At 33.4% G+C, this 21834-nt stretch overlaps 1 protein-coding gene across 9 annotated transcripts in view; it reads right to left on the reverse strand.

Annotated features, from left to right (window-relative positions):
- Nucleotides 1–21834, reverse strand: part of FUT8 (fucosyltransferase 8) — a 95936-nt gene that overhangs the window by 41249 nt on the left and 32853 nt on the right. For 6 of the 9 annotated variants that reach the window (XM_079307658.1, XM_079307657.1, XM_079307661.1 and 3 more), the window contains 3 exons: nt 13586–13680; nt 5823–5954; nt 4061–4483 (listed from right to left, as the gene is read on the reverse strand). In XM_079307658.1, the coding sequence (XP_079163784.1) occupies nt 4061–4263 (203 nt within the window). In that variant the 5' untranslated portion in view covers nt 4264–4483; nt 5823–5954; nt 13586–13680. The remainder of the gene's footprint in view (nt 1–4060; nt 4484–5822; nt 5955–13585; nt 13681–21834) is intronic. The other 3 variants (XM_079307659.1, XM_079307663.1, XM_079307660.1) reach the window with 1 other exon arrangement.

The following is a 21834-nucleotide window of genomic DNA, read 5'->3' on the forward strand; positions in this document are numbered from 1 at the left end:
TTCTGCTTCATAACACATGCTCCTAAATCAGAGTAAGAAACAGGTTATCATATCTATTAAAAGAATTGCAGGTTCTACAAAATGCAATATTTAAAAGACTCTAGGAAGCAAATATAGTTCAGATGTGATGTATTCATAACAGGAAAGCAGAATGAATCCATTTAACAAGATTCTCCACTTCCCTGAGGAGAACTTTGAAATTACTGGTTCCTAAACTGCCAGGTTTATCTTCCATCAAAATACCCTAAAAGATAAAAATTTGACTACCCCCCAGTAATACACAAAGAAGAACACAAATATTATGAAGCAATCATGTATTGCAAAAATAAAGAAAGCCAAGACAAGGATGAAGGCATACACAGCTTCACAGTTTCCATCCAAGAAAATGGCACATTACAAAGGTTGTAATTTCCAGCCCTCCTATTCCTAAAAGCTTTGAATCATCTTTATGAAACAGGGACAGTCTTTAGCAGTCATATCATAATCCTAATAGAAAGCAAAACTTATTAACAAAACTACTGGTTTTAGGAAACAACATTATGTAATGCTTTGATTTGATTATTAACTCCCTCTCAAGTTTCCCTTAAGTAACTACAAAAATTGTAGTAAAGATTTCCAGTTTTGCTGTGACACCTACTACATCTGTAATAACTGTCCTTGAAAGGGCTCTTCCAGGTCTACTGGATATAGAATAGCAAAACATGAACCTATAAAAAACTCAGATGTATTATTATTTTGCACTAATGAAATCTAGATCACTTCCAAAATCAACCTAGATCTGCTCACACAATATTGTTTATAATCATACACAGATTACAGTAACTCTCTAAACTCACTATACTGCAATAGTCATGCAGAAAATTTCTAAAATTAAGACAACATAAAACACCTTTAATTCCATTTATCTTCTTCATCATTAATATACATCTGTGCCTCTTTCTAGCCCATAAGCATGGATTTTACAAAACATCATATTGGCAAAAGAAAAACTACAGCAACTTCTCAGCTAAGGCTTTTTAAATACACCATAAAAACTATGTGGTACCTGATGCAATTTCAAGTAATCAGAAGTACACCACAGAAGTGTACTCAGTTACTAAAGGAATTTATTTTTATTTCAGGCCATTTTCAAAAAGATGTGGCTGTTCCAACTTGCACTCTTACAAAGGTACATCTTAGAAAATAAGTATCAAAGAATGTGCTCAACAAAAATCCTTGCAAAAATATGAACTACTCTTAACCAATATGGATAACAAATTTAAAATATTTTTTAAATCATAAATTCATAAGAACATAATATATTTTTTAAATAAAACATACAAATGGTTGCAGTGGGTGGGAAATCAATCAGAATAACCCAAAAAAGTACCTATCCCTGCCCTAAAAACTTAATTCTACTCCTGACACGTCTTGTGCAAAAAGAAGCAAGCAAGAGAAAACTACAAAATCAAATATTATTTAAGTATCATAGAGCAAAACAGGGTTAAGAAAGATTTTCTAAAGCCATTTCACAGATATGATCTTTGTCAAGTTTTGAATGGTTGGTTTTGCATGCACATAAGGTATGTTTCACAAAGCACATTTTCTTTTTTGTTGTTGTCTTTGGGGATGAGGAGCGGCTATATAAATTGGCAGCAAAGGAGGATTCAAATCTCAGGGTGGAAAGATCATTTCTTGCCATTGTATGTTGGCATTCATAGAGAGATGGATGCAAACAGCACAATCCAGCTCCTATTTTCAACCATCCCAGAAGACTGACACTTTTATCAGGTGATAAGGAAGTCAGAGGAGTCACAGGAACCCATATAACGGGAAAGGCCAGACAATGAAATGTACTGAAATGCATTTTACCATTTTAACTAACAGTTAAAAATGAAATACAAACTTTCTCTAACTTCAAAATGGAATCTAAAAAACAACTTACACTTTTATTAAATTACTAATTCTTGTAACCACACCTGCCTTCTGCCCCTTCCTGCCTGCCCTAACTAGCTATTACTAATAGCATAATTATTCATTATGATAATTTTCTAACATTCATGAAACTTCTTTGCTCACTAAGGTAAATTCTGTTAAACTGGAGCTTTTTTCATGCAAAAGTTTTATCTAATAGTGCCAAAGTATTTTAACTACTATAGTTAACTAGTTTAGTTAATGAAATGTTTGTTTATTGTTCAAATTTTACAGGTAGGCACTCTCACTTCTTATATAAACTCATCCAGAAATAACTAAGTTCTGATTTGGAATATTCCTAATTTCAGGCATTATTTTAGCTCTGTTGCATACTATGTTTTAACCACAAAACATGTGCTGCTTTGTTCTCTAGATATAAAATCTTAGTGGAAAAAGGCAACAAAGCCAAGTTTTTACTTCAGGCCCTTTATGAGCTGTACTGATGAAGAGAGTGTTGTCTTATCCACTCTGATTTAACTGCCACTATCAGTAATTAGAGTTTTCAGTAAAAAACGAAAAAAAATCTAGCAATTAAATAATTTTCAAATAATAGTTTCAATCTTTCTGTCAATTATCAGTAAAGTCTAAAGTAAATTTCATCTTCACTTCAGGATGCAAACTGGAGAAAAAGTAATCTTTGCCATCTAATTGGATTTCTGAAGTTAAAAGGTATTTTGTTTCTATAATGTATGCTCACAGCAGCAGTGATCTCTTCCAGGACACAGATACTCAATCCATGGACTGCTGGTAAATGCCTCATTTTAAGCAGACACACTGCTACAAAACTATAAATGGGGCAGTTTTAAAGCTAACAGCTATTTTCAACACATTTTTATTTTCTATCTGGGAAACAAAGAAATTTTGTACCACATTATGATTTTATACCTAAACACAGGTAGACTAGGATATATCTAAAACCTATTTGTGATGTTTCTATGTAAACTATCATGGATTTGGCACAGGAAAAATAATGGAAAATCCCTAACTTCCCTCAAAATCCAGTACTTCACCAATCTCAGATTGCTTCCAGCAGAAAGCTATGCCTGATGATCTTCCAGTCTCAAGCTGGCTCCCTCCTGGAGAGCACTGACTTATGATACACAAACACTCTGAGGAAAAGTCTCAGAAATATTATTAAACAACATATTTACAAAAAAGCTGAACAGAGTCCAGTCAACAGTTTTGCATCTAACTCCAGCATTAATAGAATCACAGAGAATGATTGTTAAAATACTGTAGCATATTTAGAGTAGATATAAACTGGTGGTTTTAATTTTATAAATAATGGGAAACTATCAACAGTATAAGCTATTATTTAAAATTTGCCCACAAAAAATGTAATATTTATCTGAATATAGGTAAGGTTAGTGAAATATAGAAAGGAATTTAGAAAAATCATCACTGCCTAAAATACAGTTTAACCCCTACTTAGCATCTTGTGTCTCTACTGCCTCCTTCTTGAGAGGCAAACAGTACCCTGCCACCAGTAAAATAATTTACTCTCTTCTATTCACTGTGTAATTTGAATGGGTTATATTTCAATGACTGCAATTGTAAAAAAGGAGATGATCCTACTGTTTTACAAGTATTTCTATAAGTTTAGCAGCAAGGCAAGGAAGAAAACTTAGATAAAAGAATTTGTATAATGCAGCAATCTATTGCAGATCATCTTCAGCAAGTCAGCATTTATCTTCTACAAGCTGTACAAATGTTTTCAGCAATTTTAAAATGAGCTCTTCCAATTACTGCATGCAGAAGCATAAAGAACTAGATGTTCTAATTTATATGAATGTCATAATAACTGCACTTGTTTGAAGTTGGCATTGGGGGTGAATCACCTAGAGAACTCAGTTGTTGTGACAGTAACACTTCCACACCATTAAACGATTCTTAAGTAATGATTACATTAGACCACAACTAAATACACATTATTTATTTAAAAGTTTTGCAATATATTTTCAGCTACTTACAGCACGGATTAAAACACTTGTATACACTTTTAAATGTGAAATACAATTTTGCAAAAACTCCCACAAACAACCCTTACAATTTAAACTCTGATATTTCCCTTTTCAAACATTTTCTGAACAGTTCTTTGAGATCCTACCTGAGAGATTCTGCCATGCGCCTCAAGTCTTCATTTTGCTGCTTTAGCCGCTCGAGTTTAGCAAGGATCTTGGATAATTCCCGACTGGAGTGATCTGGGTGCTCGCTGTCTCGTACCAGGTGCCCACCAATATAGAAGAGCAAAGTTCCCCAAGCAAAGAGGATGAGCATAATCCAACGCCAGGAGCCAGTCCATGGCCGCATTTTCAGAAGTTCAATTCACTCCAGAGCTGCCTCCACTCACAAAATAGCAAACATTTTCTGAGCTTATACAAAGGTGGATAATTCCAGTTCCTCTGCTTCAACACATTGTACCAGAGAAAAATTCTTTTCAGTATTTGTCTTACTGCAACTCCTTAAAGAAGATTCTTATAAGGCTGTACATAGAAAGCATTAATATATTGCATCATTCTTCATTTATATTCTGTGGGGAAAAAAAAAAAAAAAAAAAAAATCTGAAATTACAATTCTGATACGTAAAAATACAGTGGACTGCAATGAGCTAAATGCATTGTCCTTAACATTCAAGAACGACAATAGACAATGTTATTACTTTCTGTCACAAAGAAAAAAGATTTTAACTTTCCACAGAACATTATGCTGAATTCACAAATGAATGACAAAGATCATGCAATTAATCCTGGTTTTGAAATGGCCAGAAGAAATTCTGCGTTTTCTAAGATAAATATTTACCATTTCATGCGTCATTTTAGACATTAAAATAATTTAAAAGTCACTCTGTGATAAGCTTAACATTTTCCTTTACTATCAACAAATAGTTTTTATTGAATTACAAATACATCCTCATTTTTTTCACTTTTATTAACTTTCTTCTCTATTTTTTATCATGACTGCTACTCTAAAAATGAGTTATGGCCATTTTAACAGTATATTCTGCTATTTGCAAGCATTTAAAAATCAGGCCTGATTTCAGAAACGCTTCTCTGCTATTTCAAAACTATCAAACCCATTTTGACAAGTTATTATTAAACTATTAAAAAATAGGCAAAAAATGCTTCAAAGATAATACCTTCTCTCACAAAAAAAAATCCCACCATGTCATTTTTTAAAAAAAAATGCAAAATCAACTCATTTTCTACTTGGCAAAATATCATTTGATTAGGGAAAAATTTCCTCATCTATCTAGATCAAATTTTAACTGACAGCATGTCCAAAGTCTTCTTTAAGTACTTCTCCCCTCTCTTTGTCTTTCTCAGTAATGTAGCATTTCCACCTATTTTAAAGGGCATATATATGCCATTCTGATTCAATTTTCAAAGTAACCCATTTCTTGAATTTTCAAATCTCTAAAGCCACTGAATTTCCTCTGACATACCATCCATATCTACCTTCTCCCAAATTATTCTTTTCTGTTTGACCCTTCTTTCACCTTAACTTCTTTTTAATTTCATTTAGTTATTTTATTCTGTTACAACTCATTTAAAGTCTAGAGCAAAATCTTCCCAAATTGCAATAACTTCCAAACTCACCCAGTTATGGAAATATGCCTGGAGCACACACTTCCAGGTACAGTAACTCTAACCTTGAAAATGCTTAGCGTTTTCAACAGCTCTGAAAATGATTAAAATTTTCCCTAGTTATTTTGAGAAGAGGGGTAGCTTGGATATGTTTAAAAGAGGCAAAATAAATCCATTTATGACTAGTAAGATGCGACACAATTGTTTATAGAACATTTTGCAAGCAAAATATTGACTTTTTTTTCCAATCTGTTTTTCATAAAACATGAGCTTAAGCAGACTCACAAATTAGGTGTCTTCTTTATCAGAGGCAGCGTTGGTCTGTCTCAAACAGCAGTGTTAGTAGATCAGACAATCAAAAATCCACAAAATTGATATAACAAGTCATTGGGAACAGAGGGTATTCTTCCAACAGGTCTAAAGAAGTTAAAGAATGCAATAGTTTAGTTATTAACAGAGCTGTGCAACCTCTTACTTATTACAACTTTGTAGCAAAGGAATGCAAAATTTAAAAAGTAAACAGAATTATTTCTAAGGGCTACAGCAGGGAACCCTGCAATTACAGGCCAGGAAAAAAATATATTGGCAGAAATAATAAGATTAAATAAATCTCCAGACACGAGGATGAAAGTAATCAAAGTTAAAAAGTACTAATAACACTTTTAAAAAGACAAATTGTGCCCCATAAATTTATTAAATTTCTTTTGAAGATGTAAAGAAACACATTGGCAAGACAGAACCCGTTGTAATTGTCACATAATTGATTTAGTCAATGCAGATTTTCAAATGGTGTTCAACAAGGTCCTCAAAATGTTCCAAAAAACCTGAATGGAAGAAGAGAGATCATGATGTGACTCCCCACCCCATTGGAAGAGAAGAAATGTAGGGTAAAACCAGGCAACCAGTTTAAGTGGAAAGAGTCACCAGGGACCTCTCTGCACCCATGACAGACTTCACACAGCTTGACATATTTGTGTGTGAAAAACAAGGTGAAAAATGAGGTGAAAAACTCTGATAGCAATGAACTGGAGGTCATCAAGATGTTTAGTGAGGAAAAAATAAAAAATGGGGGGAAAAAATCAGTTCATCAGTGTGCAGATGACCTGTGAGGCCCATTAGGAATGGGCTTTAGCTCTGACTGGTAATTCTACAAAATATCTGTTCAGCATTGAGCTAAACACAGCAAAGTCTTCACAGGTTTTATCAGATTTCTATCAATCTCTGAGGATGTCATTGTTCTTTTCATAAGTTAGGTCACAGTAGAGTTAAACATAAAATGCATATGCCAAATCAGCTGAACAAATAAGAACAACATTCTGAAAAAAAACATTTAACAGCTTGTATCGCAAATGTGGTGTACCTGATTATACAGGAGTTCCATCAACACTTTATCCACTTTGTACTGTCATGTGGCTTTCACATTAATTCTTTTATTTTATACTGCTCTGGGAGTGCAAAATGTCAATGTATTTGACATTTTGTCAAACTATTTGACATTCCAGGGATGAGACATCTAGTATTCCTGGAAAAGTTCAAAACCTGGCTGAATGGGTCTTTGAGCAACCTGATCTAGGGAGTGGCATCCCTGCTCATAGCAGGAGAGCTGGAACTACATGATCTTTAAGGTCCCTTCCAACCAAACCATTCTATCATTCTGTGATGCATTATTTCCAAGTTCACACAAGATCTTTACATAAATCAAATTAAAGGAAAAATCATCACATTTTAAAAACTGTTCAATTTTTATAGCTTGTCTCAGGTTTCTGAAAGATCTCCACATGCAGACACATGCCACAGCTATCTGCCTGACAGAAAGCCAAGATGTAAAATATAAGTCAATATTTATACTTTTTAAATTTCCTACAGCTGTTTATGAGGTTTCATACTATAAACTAAGTTCAAGACTGCCAAGACTGAAAGTATGAGCCTTGAGTTAGGAAAAAAACCCCTCAGAAGCAACCCACAAATGCAGCAATTCAAACCTGTCATGGATCATAACATAGTTATTAACACCATCTGACACTGGATGTCTAAATAAGAATCCGCCAAATCTAAAAGGTGGGGCAGAGCAGTACTAATAAATATATTTTATTAAGCAGGAGACAGAAAAATATCTCAATAGCAGCCATTAGTGTTATTATAAATTTATGTTATAATTATATAGTTGAGGTCCTTTATCTAAGAATATTATGTTACTTTCATTTTACCAGAGAAAGCCATGAGTTTTACTTCTGTAGTTAGTTATCCCCTGAGATCTACCATGATTTCTTGTCTTACATTTGATTATATTTACCCACCCCCTTGCATTTTCCAGGGCATAACCACATCAAAACACAGTATATTGGCAATTAGCTATTTTTTTCCCTTCAATTTTAGATTAGTTCTTCTTTCCTTTCTAGGGGTTCCTGAGAATGGTTGACTACAGTCTTAGAATGCTACTCTCTAAAACAATGTTAAAAAAACTTCTTATCTCTTTCAAAAGGTTTACCCTAGACATATGGAATGAAAAAGAAGGTATTCCTCTATTCTCCCCAGCAGCTCTAGAGCAATCTTTCAAGTTCATTTTCTTAACAAATTTCATCACTACACACAGCTAAGAGGGTTTTTCGACCTGATGCCCCAGGTAAATCATCTCCCATTTATAAGAGCCCAGCTACCAACCACAGAAATCCCAGTCACAGGTGCAAGGCACGGATGGAAAGGCAAAGCTTAGCACAAGAAGCAGCTCACATCAGTGAAGTAAATCAAAGCCAGCTTTAATTCCAGCATCACTGTGGGACTGCAGATGCCACAGTGAAATTGGCAGCCTTCAGTCATTCCTGAATGTATGCTTGTAAAGACACAACTTTTAGCTGCCATGAAATAAAGCAATTTTGTATGATATTAACAGTTCAAGACCTTCCACACACAAATTTAAAAGGTCTCCTGGCTCCCTAAGAGAGAAGATGAACAGACTACAGATATCTATAAAATTTTCTCAACATAATGACAAACAAACAGCACATTGATGTTGATTAAAATGAATGCTTTTTGTTTTTAAATGTAGAAGTTCTCTACCACTCCTTACAAATTGATTTGTTACTTCAGTTACTAAAGACATCAAACCAATATCAGGAAAAGGTTTTGTAGAATAAAAATGAAGTAATATTAAAAGCAAATGCTAAGTTGAAAGCATCATGTACAGTAAGCTATTTTTCAGGTTTAATTTAATCTTGTAGGTCTATTATAAAAAATCACTACAAAAATGTGCAGCATTATCTAATGAAATAAAATAGGTCTGGTAAGCAGTGGCTACCATAAATCATTTGGAAAACATAATGTTCAATGCATCAGTTGAATGAAAAATAACACTGTGAGAAAAGAACTCAAGTTAACATTTATTTACTGTAAGTGCATACCACAGAAAATGCAGTTAGTGACACAAACTTTATTTAGAGTCCATGAAGAGGAGACAGAAAATTCACCTAAAAATAAGGGTCTACTTCAAGCCTTAATTAGGAAATCAAATTGTGCATACTACACATGTAAGCCACAGCTGACTGTAATAATATGAAAATGTTTCATTGCCAAATTAACAGGAAAAATTTGGTTAAAAAATAACATTGCTTCAATGCAATGGAATGCACTGAATAACTAAGTGAAGACAACTAAATGAAACACTAAAGAGACTTGATTAAAATGGTAAGTAAAAAAAGAGACTGAAGTACAGCACCAATATCTTAATGAGAAATAATGTGCATCCATGTTGAAGTTATTATGCTATAGCAAAGATGATTAATCAAAAACAAAAAAAAAAAAGCATTACTTTTCTTCATTTTGCTCCCATAAAATCTTCAAGTTATTTTAAAGCTTTAAAAGGTACTTAAGAATTAGAAAATTGAATAGCCCAATACTACATAACTTCAAATTGAAGGACATTTTCTATGACTTAAATAAGGTTCTTTTTAATGTAGTATATCAAACATGCTTTCAACAGTAAATTCAATGACGCAGTGTGTATTTTCTCCTTGTGTATTTTTGCTTCCTACAGAATTACAGCCCCAGAACAGTATTATGATTTTTCTTGGCAATGTACAGTTTCAAGCTATTTTAGCCTAAATTCAAAGCAAACTAAGCAAGTCTACTTTTGGCTCAACCACCTACTGGCCTAGATTCAATCAAACAAAGTGTACCTTGTGTAAGTTGAAGAGGAAAAAAATAATCGTGAAGCAAAGCACACACATCACTATATTTAACATATACAGCACCTAAAATTGCACAATGCACAAAACATGAAATTAATTCCACTCTAAGAGCTGTCACAATTCTTACCACTAAATGTGAAACAGTCAAAAAGCGTGTTACACCAGACGTACAACTTAGACTGAAGTCTCACAACATTGTTAGTTTCACTTAAAAGTAAACTTAAATTAGTATTTTTAAGATTTTATATTTTTAAGATTTCACTAACAAAAATTACCTTCTTAGTAAAGCATTCTACTCTAAGTAATGTTAGCCTGTTATGCTCTCATAAAAATGAAAATTAAAACCAACTTTCTGATTCCAGTTCCTATTTAAGAATAATGTGATGGCACAGCCTCTGACAAAGGATTAGAGCCTAAGGAAATAATCCTTTTAGGATATTAAAATAAAACTAAGGATCAAAGGACAAAAGTAACAAGTAAATCCTTCTGTAGTATTTGATAAAAAAAGCAAACCTTACAAATATTATTCATAGTGTATGCAATGCATTCTTTATGAAGACTTACACAGTAATTGGACCAGAATTTTGCATGTAACACAAGGCATTGCTGTGTTACATGCACAATACTTGTTTTTCTCTCTTGGACCTGCCTACAGTGATGTATCCCAAAACAGGAATTCTCTTTTCATGGCCACATTGCTCTGGCAGTCAGCAACCATTCTACAAGGACATAATACACTCAAACCTTTTTGCAACTCTCTCTCTTTAAATTTATAAGCTCCTATTTCATATACAGAAATTCCTTTTTTCATCCTTTTAACTTTATGTTATTACATTTGTCCCATTCTACCACGTCAGTATCCCAAGTAAAAAATTCTTGTACGTTTTGCTGACCCCATAGGAACCCTCCTCTGTTTTATGACCTATATTTTATTATAAACTATTATACTTTTGTGACATTGTCACTACTGAAAACAGCCAAGATGAATAACATATATATAATCCACTGCACTAATGAGGTCTCTCCTCCAGGCTGATACTCTTCCTTGCAGCACAAGTCTCTGTCACTTCATCCCTTCAGCTACTTCCTTTTCCAACAAATTATTCTATTTTTCATCCACAATTTTTCTCACTCAATATAGAACTTTCTATGTGCCAAGAAATGCTGAAGGGGATACACACACACATCTCTCCAACTGTGTTTCATTGGAAAATTGACCTCATTGAAACAGTTAGTAAGTAAACCCAGAATAATACAGATCAAAAATCTTTGATAACAAATCTATGTTGCAGTTGAAATTTATCTAGTTTCCCATTTTTATCTACCTCTACTTTGGTAACCATCATTTCTTTGAAATTTGTCCCCATGCTTTGCACACTACTCTGATCAAGCCAGAACCAGTAATTATTTCTAATTCTACCATTCACATATATCAATCCCAAGAGACCTTTTCCCATTTAGTTGCAAACATTTTTATAATCATGACTGGAAAAAATTTGGAAAGCATTTCATTCATCTATAACTTTTTAATTACCTTTATTAACATACAAATTATATCTATTTTTTTTTCAACCAGAGAACAGAAACCCATTCACAGAGCATGTATTAATGTTTGTGTTCTAAAACTATCCAAAATGAAGTTCATTTAGTTTCCTAGTCAAGCTCACTGTTTTAGTTATATTTTTTTCCCATAAAAACTATCCAGTTCCTCTTTTTTACTGGAACAAGAACATAAAGTTCATAGTATTCCATATATATACTCATTTATTGTAGAAATGTACTTCTTTTTTCTTAACTTCTATTCACATGTATCAGAGGCCATAAGTAAGCACAATCATTAAACTTGCTCGCTGTTCACTCGTACATCCACAACTTCTTTTTTATTACTGTTTCTTTCTGTAAAACTCTAATTTTATAACTGTACAGATTGCTCTGAGCAATTTGAGTGATATTCTCTTCACACAGTCCTTCATAATTGCACACAAATAAATACAGTCTATGCATCTGATACAATCTGCAGATTATTCTGAAATAAAACATTTGAGAAGGAAGAGATGATATTGAGGGACTTCCTTAACTGTGTGAAAGCTACAGGCCCACATATTTGGTTAGAAAACAAAATCTTAACCAACCAGAAGAAGCTTTGGAGAAAGACACAATGTGATTTATCCCTCCTGAAATTTCTCTGAAGAGGTTCTGTCACTGAGTGAAGAAGCTTGATGATTTTTCAGACTTACAGAGATTATAAAGAAGGTAAATTGCTAGGACTTCAGGTATTAAAACTTCAAGTATAAAAGCAAGATCAACTTGAGAAGAGTCATCTGAAGATTCATTTGGAAGCTTTAGCAGAATACACATTGTAATACAAAGCAAACCAAAACCATTCAAAGTAGGAGAATGTAGGGGAAGATTCTGGTATTATTTTGGAGCTTACAGCGTGGATTTGATGTAAAATGCTCAGCTGACCAGCACAGAAACTATTTTCAATTTAACAGCATAGCATATTATACCTGAAAAAAACTTCGCAAAAATTTGAAATTAAAAAAATCTTCAAAACAGAAGGCAGAGGAATAAATAGACAAATACTCAAAATGACCAATTAGTAATCTTGTGCCAAATTCATTTTTGTTTTAGGAAGTCAATATTTACTGATGCAACCAAAATAAATCAAGAGGATGAGCACAGGTAGAATACAAACGGAGAGATGGTCAAAAGCTCGAGTTGCTGCATTTGCAACTGAAGTAGCATCAATAAATTCCCCAAAATGACTGACAATCAGTGAAGATGACAGAAATCACCAAACCAAGGTGGTTACTGCTTTTTTTCAAGTCCTTAGCAGGAAAAACTGAAGCTGAGAGAATAATAAGTGCAATTTCCCCTACAAGTCTAAGTTCAATCATGTAGGAAAGTACTTAAGGAATGTATGCAATTATTTCCTATAAGCCTCCTCCTCTTCAATCAGCAATCCCTAACTACCACAAATACCTGAGCTCTTACCAAGAATAATAATCTTTGAAGCACTGAACAAGGTCTTAGTTCTTTTAATCCAAAAGAATTTCTAATATTACTTATATTTTATTATATTCCTTTATATTATCTCCTTGCTGTTCAGAATGGTACAAATTACCCAGGTGATTTCTGGATTTTTATCCTCTGCAAGTCTAAATATCCACCATTAAGAAAAAACAAAACAAAAATTAAGCCTAAACCAACAAAAACAAACAAAAAAAAAACCTACTAAATCAAAACCCACATATTTAGGAAGCTTTACATCAATCAATCAATCAGATGCTAATGAAAATGATTCCTCAGAAAAAAAAAAAGTAGTTATAATAAATGCAAATATTCGATGCAAAATTTTTGAAATAGTAGGAAGCAGAAAACATTCATTCAAAATATATAGAAAAATAAAGCTGAAGAACAATTTATTTTTATTTAGTCTTATTTTTCATGATCAAAAAAACAGTTCATTATTAAAAGTCCCCATGATAGCTTACTTTATACAATATGTTACACTGGATTAATTTCCTTGTATTTAGAACATCACACAGTCACACTGGTGAAAATGCAGCAAAAAGTGTCAGTGGATCTCCATCCCTGAAGGCTGGGAAAAGACCCAAGCAATGCTCTCCAACCAACCCTACTTTGATCACTAGTGCTGGACCAGAAGATCCCCAAAGAAAATTTCCAAAGCCAGCTATGACATGATTCCATGAAATAAAAGAACTTTTACAGCTTTTGGTGTGCAAAAAATATTATTCTAAAAGGCATAACATGCAAATGTACCATGTATTTTATTGGTCACATAAAGAGGGGTACATTTTAAAAATCCTAATTTTGTAACACATACAAAGAATGGCTTACCTTCTCTGTGACAGCAGGAAGTAAACACAACTGCATCATGGAGGTTGGAGGTTAACATGTAATCCCACTATTCCAGCAGTTAGTGAAATCAGTAACTGATCAAAAGAAAAAAGTAAAAAATTAAAGTCCCTTTAATTTCACATTCTGTAAGAACAACTTCCTCTTGATTTACTCTTTATCATAACAGTGAGAAAGAATCAGATGTTTTCTTTTAAAATACATTTTCTACTTGTTTTTCAGCTAATCACAGATTATCCACGAAGATCAATCACTCAATCAGAATATTATTAACTACCATCTTTCATAACATCTAGATTAGATACAATGTGAACTAGCAACCAAAGAATTAAATCAAAGAATATTTTAGGCTCTGTATTGATTTAATGAGTAAATTTTACAAGTCAGTCTCACCAGGCCCCAATTTCCCTTGTTAATATTTGCCAACTTCAAAATTATGTTTGAAGTTGATTCATTAATATTTACTGATACCATCAAATTTGCAGCTGAAAGATGTTATACGTGTTGAATGAAAGATATAAATCTGCATAATCAATTAAAGCAGTTCAGCCATTTAGCAGTTTTGTCAAATAATTGTTTCCCCATCTCTAACCATTACTCCCTGTTCAAAATACCAGGCAAAACTTTGAAATGGAAAAAAATAAAAATAAAATCCAATACAGAATATTGAACCTTAAATTTAATAAAATTAATAGAACAGTATTCATATATTCTTTCACAACTTTTATCATGTATGTATTTTTACCATTTATAAAAATTCTGGATATGTTAAGGAAACCTTGAAAAGAGCTTTATTTCAATCAAAATTATAAAAGTCACTAGAATAATCACTGGAGAAATCACAGATCTGCAGATTTGAAGAAAACAAAATACAAATAAGTCGAACAACTCTTTAAAAGTATTCCATAACAAAAGAATACAACTTCCAAAATTTCAAGGAAATTCCTAGTATCTTCCAAAGAAACACAAGCTTTCTTCATGCAATTCAAGGCTTAAATGCACTGAATTCACTGTGAGTACTCACAGAACACTCACAATGATGATGTGGGCAGAGAAAACTTTGTAAAAATATTTTCCCTTGACTTCTTTCTTCCCTATTCACTGAGTTTGCAATACTTAAAGTGTTAATTATCCTGTTATTTTAATAAAACTTGCCAACTTTTTCAATTAAAAAACATTTGGTTTCCTTTGAGGAGCTAATTACACTGAGAATGCCTAAGATGAACCACATAAAAATCGTGGCCAACTCAGGATCCTATGCCCCTGTAGTTACAAAATTTCTACTGGAAGAAAAAAACCCCAAAGCACACACACAATAACAATACAATGGAGCTAAGTACTAGTCCTACTTCAACTACATAGCTTCTGATCAAAGATAAAAAACAAACAATCAAAACACCAATTTAGGTACTTTTAGTATCAGAGACCAAATATTACTCAAAATTAGGCTATTTGAGCACCTAAATGTTCAGTTACCACAACAGCAGTGGCTCAGAGAAGTCCATATCCACAGCACTTGGGGACTTTTAAGCTAAAGCTATACATAGAACACCAACTTTGAAAGAGTTCATTAGGAGTTAAAAATCTAATCAGAAGTAATTACTTGTCTAAACTAAACAAAGGAATCAACAATACATCAAAAGTAACAAATAAAGTTTGAATATAAAAAGCAGTCCTTCGTATTAGATACAGTAATAACTATGTGCTCATAATTCTTGTAACATATTACATTTGAAAGCTTTAAAAAAGATCCATTAATTTCTTTTTTTTTTTAATTGGTTCTATTTTGAACAAAAAAGGGAATTGTACCTTGCAAAAAAAGAGCAGCATACTTGTCAAATATATACAAGATTTTCTGTCAAACAGACAAAAACTTATTAGTGATGCTTCTTTTAGAAAGATAAGAGAGTCAATTGCAGAAACAATGCACTCCTCCAAGGAAATTATATATTTGGACTCATTTTAATAAGCAATTGATAAAGAAGTCTTCTCTTTTACAGCTCTTTTTAACTACTAAGATAATGCATTAACCAGAAACACAGTGAAGTGAGAAGTTACCTTCATTTACTCTGAACTAATGAAACACCTTTGTAAGACAAAAATTACCTCAGAAAATTAACAGGACAATCACATGATAGGATAGGTTTTTTTTTCTTGTTTACTTACTCTATTGACTCCATACAAGCCTATTCTAATATAACCACAGTTGATGAATAATAAAAATTCAAATTAGAAGGACATAATTTATGTGTTATAAAAAAAAAAAAGTGACACTGAATTGCTTCTTACACTCACAAATAAATATATAACAAAATCTGGGGATCAGGAGTTAAACCTGGATAAATTTGGCGCTGAGGTAGGAGAAAGTGGCTCCTAAACATGTAAGTGCAAAACAGATAAAGGAAATGGCCACTGACACTGAAACAGGTGATTTCATTAAGTAGCAGATTCCCAATTGTTCACTCCCTTTTAACTGAGGCAACAAAAATGCCCCCAAAAATATACAGTAGTTGAATCAAGAAGCTGAACAGAATAGGGCTTTCTGCCCTATTAGTCACTTGAGAGTTACCAAACAGAAATGGTGCATTCCTTTTTCAAGAGAACTTAACAGAACATTTGCCACCTGTTTCAGTGCTCATCAGGAACCAAACTACAGCAGCCTCTTCTTGAGGAAAATGCAGCTCCCTATCAGTAGAATAATCTGGATACCTTGGGAAAGGAACAGAGAAGGAGGAAAAAAAAAAACAATGGATAACCTTAAGGTAATATTGGCTTTTCCATTCTTGCTTCTGTTGAAGCACTCCACTAAACTTTCTTTCGTTTTCCACTTGTTTTCCCCTGTCATTCCTTAATGGCTGCAAACATCAGAAGCAAGATCAGAGGTAAGATCTTTTCTCTTTTGGCTGGCATCAAAGCAACATGCAAAAATCTAATAACCAGGAAACTTAACATCATTCTGTTCACAACTCAGCTGGATGTTTATAAATCAAGATGAGAAACAGTCAGATGAGAGAGCTGCTGAGTTTGTAATAGTTATGCAAAAATGCATGACACTTGGCAGCCATAAGAAAACTGAAGTGATATTTGCAACCAGGAGGTTTTGCAAAAATCAAAGCATAGTGAAAGCTATATGGTATTCAGATGCTAAGGAGGAAAAAAAAAAAGTCACAGAGCTGAGCTAAAAGACTTTCTTCTTATATATGGCAGGCTTGGAGACTAGGTGATTTGACAGAAATGCCAGAATACAATTTTGAGTGGGCCACATAAGGGAAACAATGTCAAATGGGATCATTAACTAAATAATCAGACTCACTTTGTATCACCATTTTCTAGTTCAAATTGAACCATGTTTTATGCAGTACTTTTATCAGACAAATTTTACTGGGGATTGTAAATAGTAATATTGCCACACAAAGAAGTATCTGCTTTAATTTCACTTCCACTGTACCAAATATGCGAATCCTAGCCTGTAAAAATTTCCCTTGGCACTCCAGTTTTGTTTTACTTGGGATACAGAACTTTACACATTAAAAAGCACCAAAAAAAGTCACCTAATGAGCTAACTCAAGTATGGGAAGCAATTTACTTGCATTAGCATATAGGTTCATGCTGTCTAATTTACACTGGTTTACAGCTTCTGTAGAGCTCTGTGCCACGAAAAGCTGATTCCTTTCTGCATGTGATGGCTCAAGTGTACCACTGATCTAAAATCTCTTTATTTAAAAGAAAAGGAAATTAAAAACTCAAAGAACTTTTTACAATAGTAAGGCTATGAATAAAACAGAGCTGTGAAGTTGCAAGTCAAAACTTCACATAATGCTGCCAATGCCTTTTCCTCCTAAAATTGGTGTGACACATTATTAAGGAAAAATGACAGGTGAGATTAAAACTTACTGACTTTAAAACACCTTTGAAAGTATTAACTTCTTGCTTAGCTCCTTTTATGTCCTTTTAAACTTAACACTTTAGTTTACACTGTTAATCATAATTCCCATTTTTCTTTATAGCCACTATCACTAACTCATAAATTTGCTGTCAAACCATGGCAAGTGTTAGCAACTATCACCTTTAATGAATCAGCTATTGTCTTTTATATATAAGATGGGATTTTTGTGCCTGTGTGCCCACATATACCTAACTTTTTCTACAGCAACTAAAGCAAACTTGATGTTTTTTACCAAGGAATACTTTATTTTATAAGCTAATCATTATAAAAATAAGATTTTATAAAGATTTTATATAAAGAATGTAATTATTAAAGAAATATTAATACTTTACAGTAACAAAAGACATAAAAGCTAAATTTACATATGTTCTCAAAGGTAATTCTAGTGAAATCCCATTCAAGTATTTCAGACTGATAATAACTAATAAAATGCAGGATTTTAAATCACCATTTGAATCAATGTGGAAGTCAAGCACTTGTAGGAAAAACCTAAAATCATGTTATTCTTACTGTTTCCTAAGCCAATCTACATAGTCACACAGCCAATTACTTCATAGAATAATTGTGTATGAACTCATTATTGGTGAGAAAAGCAGTATTTTCCTTTGTGGTGAACACATTATAATAAGCATGTGACTATCATAGCCAGCAGCTCCTATGTTCAGCTGTTCTCCAGTAGTATCTCACAATTCCTTAACTTCCAAGTGAGGCTTTTTTCACCTACTCTTTTATAGCAGGTATTATGTTCTTGTTCCTACTTTCAGTGTAGGCTTTTTCTATCCCTTCAGCTTCTTTCATTTCTGAATAGCTCAGGCTAATTTTAGCAATAATAACAAGAAAAAAATCAAGGATGCCCATTATTCCCCACACCGGAATTCAAGAGAGCTCTCCATGGTTCTGAGCTACCTGCTGCCAGAGACACACACACTCCACAAACTCTTTTTACTCAAGAGTCTGGCTAAGGCCCAACACAGACACTAGGCCTTTGGCTTATAAATCTTTGCATTCTTTTGAAAGCAAACAATTTTGCTTTAGCAAACTGAGTCTCAGAACAGAATCTCCTAGTAATTTAAAGGAGAGTCTAGATGGCATTCAGAGTTCAGTTCCACAAGGAAGGGGGGCATAAAGGATCAACATCTCAAGCCCTTAAGTTACTCACAAAATCAAAAAGCAACAATGAAACAAGAAAATTAATCTGCTACCCAACTTTAAATTTGTAAATGAAGATTATAACAAATGGCACCAGAAGATCAGAGGGCAGGTGCTAACCCATCATGCTGCACTATACACATGATTATCTGCATTGAGGTAGGTGAGGAACTTAAGTGAAACACTGGTTTTTGAAGTTGGTTTTACTAAAATCAAAATATTCTAGACAGAAAAGTAGAATCATACAATCATAGAAGTTTTTAAGTTGGAAAAGATCATGTAGTCCAACCATTAAGCCAGCATTGCCAAGTCCATCACTAAACCATGTCACAAAGTGCCACATCTACACGAAAGTACACCAAACACATTTTTTAATACTTGCAGCACTCTGGGCTCCCAAGTTAAGGAAGCCTCAAGAAAATTTTGAAAAATAAATGGTCCCATAAGTAGATGATACTAACATCCTTCTAATGCAGAGACTAACAAGGATTCTAAAGGATAGAAGGCAGGTTATACAGCAAGGTATAAAGTATCACCTGTATAAGACAATAATCTGTTTAACATTAGTGAAAGCTCTGTGGCAAAATGACTGCCAAGTATAACAACAAAATTTTACAGGAAAACTAGATGGTCTTTTACAAAATGTTGTAAAGGAGCTAGTGACTTCAAGTCCACAATCACTTCCAGTAACAATGCCAGAAGCAGCAGAAGTCTTTGGAATACAATTTAAGCTGCTTTATAAAATGTCAATGACCAAGTTTTTGCTGCCTATGACACACATAAACCAAGCAGAGAGGTGGTGATGAAGCTTAATTGGAAGATACTAAATTGACAGCCTACAGAAGTTTTGAGAAGCCAATTTTTACATGCATAAAAGCTATATCAAATATTTTTAAAGCAAAATGGAACTGAGACTGACATAGATTCCATAAGTGCAAATGATGTTTGAACTGATTATTACAGCTCATTAAATACAGGACCACAGTAGGAAAGTTAAATGAAATAAATGCATTAACAGTTACTAGATGGAACTTAAATTGATGCCTACATTGAAATCTTTATTCAAAAAGAAAATGACAGAAGAATTCTTGCAGCTAGGCAACTATAATACTCATCAGAAACAATAGGAACACCAAACAATACCAGATACTGGGAAATAAAGAAGACTGTTTTGGTGAGGGATGTCATGCCTCAGAAGATGACTAAGTTTTATAAACTAAATTAGCATGGTATTAGGGAAACCTGGTTGATATCGAATATTGGGATTCTCAGAAGGCATTACTAGATGGTAAAATTCACTGTAATTAAAATGTTTGAGTTTAAAGAATTTAATGTGTTAAAGAAAACAGACTTATATATCCTTTCTTCAAAAATCCATCCAGGGATACTATACTGCATCTGTCTTAGAACAACCCAAGTCCTGGAAGCTCAGAAAGTAAGCTAGAAGGGTCATAGCTGTTTGCTTCCACTTCTACAGATAACTGCTACTGACATTTAGGCAGGACAGGAAGCCTTTTCAGAAGAAAGTTCAGATCACATTAATTTTAAAACTGACTTTTTCTGACTGGATCTTGTGTAGGCACAGTCACTGCTGAAAATCTATTCAATAAGTGAAGGAAAAAAGTGAAAAAAATTGCAACAAAATATAGTAAATAAACAGTAACACGGAACTCAGAGCATTCTGATAGAGCTTTGATATTCTTAAGAGTCTTCAAGATACCTAATATAATAAACTTGAACTTCTGAAGCATCAGAGTTAGGGAGAATATTTTTACTGCAAGAATTTCAAAAGCAATTATTTGGGAGTTAGCTGGAATATGTATGTGTATGCATTTGGGAGTGGGCAGCAAGAGTTGAATTGTGCAGATACACAACAAACCCATACTGCTGGAGAATTTAGGGAAAACTTTTTCAAAACTAAGTCTTATCATGTCAATGTTAATACAGATTAAATATATAATGGAGAAAATAAATTCCACTTTTAAGAGCACTTCTCTCACACTCTTCTTTTTATGAAAAGCAGCAGTAAACTGCAGGAAGAAAGAAGTCATAATGTGTGACCAGTTATGTGAAAACAGAGAAAGATGAGATAACACAAGTATTTCTACAAAAGAAATGTTATGAAAGATGCTCAGATGGTAAACATGAAACAGAACTTTTTACCTGTAGTTTATAAAACAATCAGTATTAGAGTTTAGAGGAAACAAACCTATTACATTCTGTCTGTAACTTTGTTCTAATCAGAACATCGCTCAGAACAAATTGATTTAAAAATCCCAATAATAAGTTTTGTAAATGCAGTAATGACTATGTTCTTCTACAAACTAACAGAGCATTATTAGGACAAATACAGTTAAAGGCTCCAAAAAGCAGTCTATTAGGAAAACAAGATCAAAGAAATTTTGTAATTGTATGTGATTTTAATATGCTAATTAAATCTGTGCATGTGAACACTTTGTATTCATGTTTCAATTTAGGAACCTCACCATTTCATCTGTATATAAACTACTCAAAATCCAGGCAGACTGCACTTTTCAGAACAGTGTAATAAATAAAAGTGCTCACAGGGTGTCACATGCTGCTGCAGGTATAATTAAGTCCTTCTGTATTCAAAGGACTTACTGTTCCTGCTTTGCACCCCAACTTAGATCCTGATCCTGCAACCAGCATTCACAGGAGCATCCATACACATCCCAAGTGTCAGCTGCAATCAATACAGGAGAATTCTCAGGAACAAAACAGAACCCCACACTGCCTATGTGATTTCACACATTTTCAATTTCTGAAAACTGGTCTGCATTATTTCTACTCTTTTCAGAATGATATCCAATCATCAATTTGGAGGAAAACTATTCCTTTTTCCTTTTTTAATTTACACGCCTTCTGCAACTGATGTTAAATAATTTAACTATTTACTAAATAAATTTACTGGAGGGGAAAAGCCCATGGAATACCAGCACTGCATTCTCAGCATCACAGTGCCTGACCCATTTTCTAATCATATTATATAGAGGAAAAGAATGAGATTGTGAAAACATCAAAACCCAGAGGCTTGATTTAAAATATACATAATCATAAAGCATTACATTTCAAGTCAGTTAGAGGGGGGGAATAAAAAGTACATTTAGATAATATT

The sequence above is a fragment of the Erithacus rubecula genome (assembly GCF_903797595.1).
Source record: "Erithacus rubecula genome assembly, chromosome: 6".
In the NCBI taxonomy this organism is placed as follows: Eukaryota; Metazoa; Chordata; class Aves; order Passeriformes; family Muscicapidae; genus Erithacus; species Erithacus rubecula.